This window comes from Solanum pennellii, chromosome 8 (assembly GCF_001406875.1).
Source record: "Solanum pennellii chromosome 8, SPENNV200".
Lineage (NCBI taxonomy): Eukaryota > Viridiplantae > Streptophyta > Magnoliopsida > Solanales > Solanaceae > Solanum > Solanum pennellii.
This window is the reverse complement of record NC_028644.1, coordinates 27,805,831-27,816,428: the sequence shown is the minus strand read 5'-3', so window position 1 is coordinate 27,816,428 and position 10,598 is coordinate 27,805,831. Positions and strand designations below refer to the sequence as shown.

The 10,598-nt window shown below is 29.4% G+C and overlaps 1 protein-coding gene across 1 annotated transcript in view; it reads right to left on the bottom strand.

Moving 5' to 3' along the window:
- The window catches only part of LOC107028258 (protein TIFY 5A-like), a 10,293-nt gene extending 2,629 nt beyond the window's left edge, over positions 1–7,664 (bottom strand). The window contains exons 1-2 of the mRNA XM_015229295.2: positions 7,544–7,664; positions 7,301–7,397 (exon numbers count right to left, since the gene is read on the bottom strand). Of these exons, the coding sequence (XP_015084781.1) occupies positions 7,301–7,397; positions 7,544–7,605 (159 nt within the window). The 5' untranslated portion in view covers positions 7,606–7,664. The remainder of the gene's footprint in view (positions 1–7,300; positions 7,398–7,543) is intronic.
- Between the last annotated feature and the right edge of the window lie 2,934 nt (positions 7,665–10,598).

Genomic DNA, 10,598 nt, shown 5'->3' with positions numbered 1-10,598 from the left:
CCCCCCCAAAAAAAATTGTTTTCTACTCTAGTAAAAAATAAAATATATTTCTCAAAAACATTTTTCAATCAACTACATACTAAAATATTTTTTTGAAAAAAATTTTCTACTCACCAAACAAATATGAAAAGATAAATTAAATATCTACTTCTTTTTTTAGGAAATCATTTTTATAAAAAGCATTTTCCTTCGTACCAAACACACCCTAAATGTCAAAATGTATATCTGTCAAACCAATAGAATTTGAAGAACCGCATTAATTCAACTTTCAAAAACTTCAGAATCAAACACACAAAGTTAACTATTTTTTAAAATTTGCAATTTTTTCTTTTTGATGTTCTGAATTTTTGGTTGGCGAAAAAAATGAGAACAATAATTATAAAAACGAGTTTTCATTTACTACGTGCAGCTAATAAGTTGTCAATTTTTTTAACAAACAATTCATTTACTTTTGTTTGACTTATACATTGTTTTGGGCTAGAAATTATTTTACTGGATTGTTTTGGGTGTTGACGGGACGAAAATAATTTGGGATTTCAAAATTAATTCTAATCTTTCGTGTGTTTATTCTAAGATTGGGACTCAGATATTAGCATGATAAAGAATATATTTGGTTTTAAGTATAATGAAAAGGACATATTTGGATTTAAAATAAACCTAAACTTCAAAAATACACTTAAAATATATTTGAATTTAAAAAAAAAAAAAAGAGATAGTTTAGGTGTGTGTTACACTTATATCTTAAAAATAGGAAAAAAAGTTCAAAAATACTTTTAACGTATTAGAAATGGTTCGAAAATGAATTCATTTTATTTATTGACTCAAAAATGCCCTTAACTTATAGAAATGTTTCAAAAATATTTTCCTTCCACTTATTGGATAAAATATTTCCTCAATCTATTGGAAATACTTTAAATTTCCCCTCCTTTTACCTAAAAATATAATTATCGACTAATAAATAATATTTAACATGCCCTTATTTTTTATGTTCTTAATATGTTTTACTATACTTTGTGCGATCTTATTATAACTAGATGATCTGAAGCAAATTCAAGTGAGTTGAACTAACTATTCCATATGAGGGAAATTCAAGTAAAACTTCAACTATAACTACACCAAAAATTCATTGTATGATTTTTTTTTGTATTTTAAATTGTTATTATTATGATTTGTTGGTCTTTTGAGTATTTTAATATTTATTTATTATTAAATTGTTTCATATTATTATATTAAAGGCTATATGAAATTGAGGTTATGACCGTTGGAGTGCATTGCATTTGTGCATTTGTGCATTTGTCCCTATTACTGAATGGTCACTTAATGACCATATGCATAATGCACTTTACTTTCTGATAAATGTTGCAATGGTCAAAATATAACATTTGCACGTTGGTGCATTTGTTATTCTTCACCTTTATTTCATTTTTTACTCCTCCATTATCTTTGTAACCTATGTAACTCCAAAGACCATTATCTTTATCATTTACTACACCATTATCTTCCTATTCATTGCTAGGAACACTTCTTATAGTATAAATAGTGGTGGTCTTCATTTGGTTTGGTACACACAATACACAAGAGAAAAAACATAGAGTGAAAGTGTTAGTCTAAAAGAGAGTTCTTATTAGTTGAAGGGAGGTGTTCTTTTTTGTGGAGCTTTGGACTCAACTCTTGTCCAGAGTTGTTGAGTTATAATTTGTGAAGGTTGTTGTATCCTGAAGGGGAAAAGTCAAAGAGGACTACTTGCTAGACCGGTAAAAACATTTGCTGCAATGGGCTTGAATCTCCTTAAAGAGAGCGAGATGTCCGCGCCTCAGCCTTGAAGAGATTTATTTTCTTCATTTTTTATTTTTAATTGTAATCTTGTAATCTTGTAATTTTTTGTTATCTAGTAAGTTTTTTCACTAACAATTTTAAGGAGATTCAAGATGGCTACAATTGAAAAAATCGCGGATGTCAAGATGGGAGATCTTAATGAGCCATTTCGGTTCAATGGTAAACATTTCAATAGATGGAAGGGTAATGTATTTTTCTACTTAAGTCTTCTCAATGTTTCTTATGTATTAACCGAGAAGAATCCAAATAAAGAAGATATTACCACTATGAATGATGATGAAACTATTTCTCATCTAGAGAAAGTGAAAAAGTACGATGGTGATTCTTATAAGTGTTGGTATTATCTTCTTAATTGTCTATCTGATAATTTTTATGATTATTATGATAGAACTTACTCTAGTGCAAAAAAAATTTGGACGGCATTGCAGAGTAAGTATGATACCGAAGAGGCTGGGGCAAAAAAATATGCAGCTAGTAGATTTTTTCATTTTCAAATGTTGGACAACAAATCAGTTGTAGATCAAACTCAAGACTTCATCATGATTGTTGGAGAGCTTATGTCCGAAGAGGTTAAAATTAGAGATAACCTTATTGTTTATGGCATATTGGATAAACTTCCTTCTTCTTGGAAGGAATTTCAAAAAACTATGTGTCATAAACAAAAGAAAACCTCTCTTGAAACCTTGATGATAAAAATCCGCATGGAAGAAGAAGCAAGGGGCCAAGATGCACTTTTACAAACAGAAGAGAACAACATCACATCGAAGGTAAATTTAATTACTTCGAATAATGTTACTCCTGAAACTCACAAAAATACTTCTTTAAAACCTAAGAAGAAAAAATTCAAGAAAAATAATGGTAGACCTCCCAAGAAAAATAATGATGAAAATCACCACGCACAAAATAAACAAGTTCAAGAAAAGGGACCATGCTTTGTTTGTGGCAAGAGTGGGCATATTGGTCGATTTTGCAGATTCCAAAAACGTGGTCTAACCCTCAGGAAAACGTTACCGAAGAACCTTTTGTGGCAGTGATTATCGACATAAACATGGTTGAGAATGTTGATGGATGGTGGGCTGATTCTGGTGCAAACAGTCATGTCTGTTATGACAAAGACTGGTTTAAAAAATATACTCATTTTGAGGAGCCCAAAACCATCATGATTGGTGATTCTCACACTACTCAAGTGCTTGGAAAGGGAGATGTCGAATTGTGTTTTACTTCTGGAAGGATATTAACATTGTAAGATGTACTTTATAAAACAGGCTTTAAACAGATTATTGAATCTGATCAAAATGTAATAGTTAAGAAAGGTATTTTTGTGGGGAAGGGGTATGCATGTGATGGAATTTTTAAGTTGAATGTTGAAATGAATAAAAGTTTTACTTCTGTTTATATGCTTTCTTCTACTAATTTTTGGCATGCTCGTTTGTGTCATAATAATGATCGTTATGTTGGAATCATGAGTAGTTTAGAATTAATCACAATGGTTAAAAAGAATTTTGAAAAGTGTGAGGCTTGTAGTAAAGCCAAGATCACTAAAAGGCCTAATTTTCAAGTTGAAAGAAAAACTGATCAGAATTAGTTCATACTGATATTTGTGAACTTGGTGGAATTCTAACTCGTGGAGGTAATAGATATTTTATCACTTTCATTGATGATTTTTCTAAGTTTACATATGTTTACTTGATGAAAAAATAAAAGTGATGCTTTTGAAAATTTTAAAACTTATCTCCATGAAGTTGAAAATCAGTTTGGAAGAAAAATAAAAAAAATTATAAGTGATAGAGGTCGTGAATATGAATAAAATGAGTTTAATTCTTTTGTTAGATCATTGGGAATAATTCATGAAACTCCTCCTCCTTACTCTCCTTCATCTAATGGATTAGCATAAAGGAAAAACAGAACTTTGGTTGAATTAACTAATGCCCTGCTTATTGAGTCACATGCACCTTTAAATTTTTGGGGTGAAGCTATGTTAACTGTTTGTTATGTGTTGAATCGTGTGCCTCAAAAAAAGTCAAAACTAACACCTTTTGAATTGTGAAAAGGTTACAAACCAAGTTTGGGATATTTAAGAGTTTGGGATTGTGTAGCCTTTGTGAGGCTAATGGATCCCAAGATTACAAAGTTGGGTAAGAAAATTACTATTTGTGCTTTTGTTGGTTATGCTTCAAATAGTACAGCCTATAGATTTTTTAATCTTGAAGATAATATTGTGATAGAATCAGGTGATGCTATTTTTCATGAAAATAAATTTCCTTTTGATACTAAAAAGAGTGGGGGTCAAAGAATTGAACAAAATATTTTGTCACTACCTAGTTCTTCTACTTCTACTTTGAAAAATAAAGAAGTTAATGATTTTGAGTTAAGAAGAAGTAAAAGAGCTAGAGTAGAAAAATATTTTGATCCAGATTTTTATGTGTTTAATGTTGAAGATGACCCTCTAACTTTGAAAGAAGCATTATCTTCACATGATTTTATTTTTTGGAAAGAGACTGTAAATGATGAAATGGAATCTCTAATTTCTAATAAAACTTGGAAGTTAGTTGATTTACCACCGAGTTGTAAAATAATTGGTTGTAAATGGGTCTTACGAAAAAAGTTCAAACCGGATGGATCTATTGATAAATATAAGGCTAGGCTAGTTGCAAAAGGTTTTAAACAACTAGAAGGCCTAGAATTTTTTAATACTTTTTCTCTGATAACAAGAATAACATCCATTAGACTTTTAGTTGGTGTGGCTACAATTTTTGATTTGCAAATTCATCAAATGGATGTAAAAAATGTTTTTCTAAATGGAGGCCTAAATGAAGAAATTTATATGGACCAACCCGAGTGTTTTGTTGAAGCAGGCCAAGAAAGCAAAGTATGTAAACTTACTAAATCCCTGGCTTGAAATAGGCACCAAAGCAATGGCATAAAAAGTTTGATTCATGCATGATTGAAAATGGTTTTAAAACAAATGAGTGTGATAAGTGCATATATCATAAGTCTTGGAATAATTCTCATGTGATTATTTGCCTATATGTTGATGATTTGTTGATCTTTGGCTCTAACATGAATGTTATTGATGACGCTAAAAATGTTCTTAGAAGCCATTTTGATATGAAAGATCTTGGTAAGACAAATTTTATTCTTGGAATAAAAATAACAAGAACATGTGAGGGGATTTTCCTTGACCAGTCACATTATGTTGAGAAAATTTTGAAAAAATATAACTTTCATGATTGCAAGCGTGTTGCTACTCCTTTTGATTCAAGTGTTCACTTATTTCCTAAATCAAAAGGAATATGCTAGTATAATCGGAAGTTTGAGATATGTGACTGATTGCACTAGGCCTGATATTGCATATGCAGTAGGAGTACTTGGTAGGTTTACAAGCAAGCCAGGTAATGAACATTGGCATGCTATAACAAGAATTATGACATATTTAATTAGAACAAAAATTGTTGTTTGTTCGATAAAATATATCCTGCTGTACTTGAAAGTTTTTGTGATGCAGATTAAAACACTTTGTTAGGTGATTCCTGTTCTACCACTGATTATGTCTTTACTTTAGGTGGTGGTGCTGTTTGTTGGAGATCGAAAAAGCAAACTATAATTGCTAACTCTACCATGGAGGCTGAACTAATTTCTTTAGCTTCAGCTAGTGAGGAAGCGAATTGGTTAAGAGATCTGTTGTTTCAAATTCCTTATTTTGAAAAATCAATTCCTCCAATTTTAATTCATTGTGATAGCACCGCTGCAATTGATCGAGTTCAAAAATAATTATTACAACGGTAAATTCAGACCTATAAGAAGGAAACACACTAATGTAAGATTGTATTTGACAAATGGTACCATTGATGTTGATTATGTCAAATCTTGTGATAATCTTGCAGATCCTCTTACGAAGGCCTTAACAAGAGAAAAGGTCTGGAGCACATCGAGGGGATGGGATTGAAGCCTACAAATTCTTGAGTCATATATGAGGAAACCCAACTTGGAGACTAGAGATCTTATAACCAGGTTCAAAGGGAAAATCTAATCATATGATGACTTGTTGTGAAAATGCACTATCTTTTTATTCCCTCCCTATGATGTGGGTTCATTATTTCCTGTAGTTTGTGAAAGTTGAGTTGATAAAACTCTTAATGATTATCTGTAGCCCGTATGGGTGGAGTGTTAAACTTACAGGAGCACTCTCGACAGATTTCACCTATGTGAGGTGTGGAAGTAGGTCGCTTCCTATGAGAATTGACTTATTCCCAAATGCAATCACGAAACCAGGATAGCACATGGCTATAACGTGTTGGCTTTAAAACTCATGTCAACACCTTGATTATTATGTGTGAGTAGTGATATTTTATTTCCCTTGAGAAGTCATACTTCAAGTCTGAGACCATTACGACTCTGGAGTAAAAGTTATTATTTCACTAAGTGGAGGTTCAATGCAGAGCATACCTTCATTATGCATAGTAGTCTTCCTTCAACTGATATAGTCTCTTGTCTAATATTAAAATGAGTGGGGGATTGTTGGTCTTTTGAGCATTTTAATATTTATTTATTATTAAATTGTTACATATTATTATGTTAAAGGCTATATGAAATTGAGGTTATGACCGTTGCAGTGCATTGCATTTGTGCATTTATCCCTATTACTGAATGGTCACTTAATGACCATATGCATAATGCACTTTACTTTCTGATAAATGTTGCAATGGTCAAAATGTAACATTTACACGTTGGTGCATTTGTTATTCTTTACTTTTATTTCATTCTTTACTCCTCCATTATCTTTGTAACCTATGTAACTCCAAAGATCATTATCTTTATCATTTACTACACCATTATCTTCCTATTCATTGCTAGAAAGACTTCTTGTAGTATAAATAGTGGTGGTCTTCATTTGGTTTGGTACACACAATACACAAGAGAAAAAACATAAAGTGAAAGTGCTAGTCTAAAAGAGAGTTCTTATTAGTTGAATGGAGGTGTTTCTTTTTGTGGAGCTTTGGACTCAACTCTTGTCCAGAGTTGTTGAGTTATAATTTGTGAAGGTTGTTGTATCCCGAAGGGGAAAAGTCAAAAAGGAATACTGCTGGACCGATAAAAACATTTGCTGCAATGGGCTTGAATCTCCTTAAAAAGAGCAAGATATCCGTGCCTCAACCTTGCAGAAATTTATTTTCTTCATTTTTAATTTTCAATTGTAATCTTGTATTTTTTTTATTATCTAGTAAGTTTTTTCACTAACATGATTTATATACTTATCAGGTAGTTTCTAAATATGTAGACTTTACTTAAAATTTAAAATTATATATCCAAATTCATACTAAATAAAAGTTAATTTAATACTCTTACACTAAATCAACCCAAGCAAATTGAACAGAGCAAAACGATACAACGATTTCTACCGAATTAAACCAGACATTCAAATTAATAATAGAGTGAGGAAATTAAAGGTGCAAAATACGTATACCTGAACCTCGCTAGCATCAGAAACCACAACTTTTCCATCATAAAATATAGTTAGCGGCTGATATTCCTTCTCTTCATCTATGGTTTTTTTATTTCCCCTATAGTTCGAATTAAAGGAGAAATAAAATTTATTGACAATTCGAGGTGGTTGTATTAAAAATTTAATTTAGGTCATTAAATTTATTGAGTCGATCATAGCTTGATCTACACATTATAACATATTTTCAAAAAAATGAGTACTTACATGGAATCGAAGTATGGGGCAGGAGGAACAAGTCTGAGCTCCAAATTACACTTTTTTGTCATCTTAATAATTCTTCAAACTAATGTACAAAGTAAATTAAGCTAAGAATTAATCTATTTGGATTGAGAAGAAAATGGACTTGAGAAATATATTAGTAATTCATGAGAAATATATAGTAGTTTACAGTATTATTTAAATAATATATAATTGTGGAGTTTAATATAGTATGAAGTTTATTAAACTAGACATTTTAAACACGACTCTCACACTTTAATTTTAAAATGGAATTAAAAAGATGTAAAACAACTTGTAGAGAAAATATGGCCTACCTAAATATTCAAACCACAACTAATTACATGTGATAAATGAGGTTTTATCCTATTTTATTTCCCATGACCGTGATTTGTACATGCCACCTTTGTTCTTAGATAATTTTTTCAAATTTGTTACAGCGTTCCATCATTCTATGTGTTTGAGTCGGCTTAGGCTACGATAAACAATGATTTCTACTATATTATATTTAATGATAATAATAAATATGAATATTCATAATCAACACTTTATATAAATATCACTATATACTTTAGTGACTTTGAATACAATTATATTTCCTCTGTTTCAATTTTTTGTGTGACACTTTGTTTTTCGAGAGTTAAATAATTTATGTTTGATTGCGACTTTGCGCACTAAATCTTCAATTTTTTTTAAATAAAATTTATATATTTGTAAACTACGTAAAAAAAAGTACTATAAGTCAAAAACAATTAATAATTCAAAATGTTTAAAAGATCTAAAAAAAATTGTGGTCAAAGTTAGACTTGTTTGAATTTCAAAATAAAAAAAGTGTCACAAAAATTAAAACGGATGAAGTATTAATTAACTCATTACCATCAAAAGAAAATTTTACTTCAACTGATGTCCCCTTTGTTGCAAGATTACTAGATTTTCTTACTTGTCTGCCACATAATAATTGTGCCTTTTATAAAATAATTTTTTTCCGAGATATTTATATTTAGTAAATTCTTTATTGAAAGGACAAGGTTGGCACGTAACCAATCCGCCTAATTTCGATATTTGCAAAATCGTTCATCTTTTTAAAGTTCTTTAGAATCGACACAACCACCTTTATACTTAATTGGAAAATATTAGCTCATAGATATTATTTAGGTATATAAAATTCATTACGAATCATTATACGTACTTCATTAGGAAGTCTTCAACTATTTTAATTAATATTGAGGTATAATATCTCATATTTGTATCAAAATTTAATTAATTTAAATTCGTACCACATAGGGTTCTATAATGGTAATCACTTTCTATTAAAAAAAAATTATATTCAGAACTTATAACAAAATCCTATTGTTTAGTTAAAAACAATTTCCTCGAATGCTTCGCATTCTAATTTAACAGCATAAGAGGATATTAAATTAGCTGATTTTTCCCAAACTATAGAGAAGAGGAAAACGTGGAAAAAAGAATCAAATTAACAATTATATCTTTGCATTTCGTCAAGCCTTAAATATGCATTCGTTTGAGGTAGTTGGTTTGAAATAATAGAAAAGAAGAACAGGAAGATATGATAAAAACCATATCATAATTAAAATTTTTCTGTTTGTCCTACTTATGTGTCCCTACCATTTGAAGTAATTAATACTAAAGAATGTCACTTTTTTTTTAAAAAAACTATTATAAAGAGATTAATTTTAATGTTCATACTTTAATATTAATGAAATAGTGTGTAAGTACCAAATATTTTTGACTGAATTTAGATTATAGCTTTTAAAAATAAATTTATGTTTAAATTTCATATATGATTATAACTTAAACGAAAAAATGTGCAATTTCTAATACTTAATATGTTTAGAACTGAATGAATAAATCGAAAAAGGTAAATTATAACCGATATAATTTAAGTTACAAATATTTATTACTGATTGCAAATTAATTTGCTAAAGTTGGGAAGTGCTATCCAATTAAATGTTGGTTTAATGGATAAATTAAAGGTGTAACTTGTAAATGGTCTAGATAAACTGATCCATCATAGATTTAAAAGAAAAGTCAAAAAATATCTTTTACAACCCAAAAATATCTAGGTTTTGTTTTAGAAATTAGGTATGAAATAATTTCTTTGTTTGGAAATGAACTCTGTCGAACCCCGTTATTTTTAAGATCCAGGCTTGCACATTAAAAAAAGAAAAGAAAAAGGAAAGCATTGGAATGATAACTATGGATAGTTGTGATCACTTGCTTCATGTCCTTGACGTTTCTATTCAATTTATAGGGAAAGATCATTGTTCATATTCAATTTTGATTTGATATTTTAAAATTTAATATTTTTAAGTATTTTATTTGTTAAATAATTAAAAATTATATGTTATGCAATTTTAATTTGAATGATCGATAATCGTTCTTATATTGTTTAAAAGATTAGATTTTTTATCGGTTAATTTTCTTTAAGTTATTTTTGACACAATTTGTTGCATATAAACAAACTGTTGTTTCACTTTCATTAAATAATACTTTTATTTGTAAAATTGCATTTTTATATGCCTTTTTTGTTATATTCGTTATATTTGTTCAAGAAATAGATTGAAATACAAATAGTTAATTGTACACGTAGATATTTAATTTGCCAAAGATTTTGAGCACATGATTTTGATAACTAACGATTTTGTAGAAAAAATGATTTTATCACAATGGATAATATCTTTTGTCATTATCTTCTCTGGTGTGTTCACTGCCAAAGTGACGGATCCAAATAAACAACGACCAATAGACCCCTGACTATAACAAACCGGCCACCTAAAGATAAATTTGAATAGAGGCCTTAAATTCGAATGTATATTTTTTATGAATTTTATTATAGATAATTATTTAATTTTTTTTGAGACAAAGTACTTATAACTTGTCAAACTCTTTTACTTCTTTGCTCTTTTATGAATTTTTTCCAAATAACACTGGATATTTTTTAAAAAATTATGTATAACCAATGATTTTTTCTTTTTAAATGAGGCCTCTCAAATTTTGAGGCCTAAAGCAGTTGCTTTTTTTT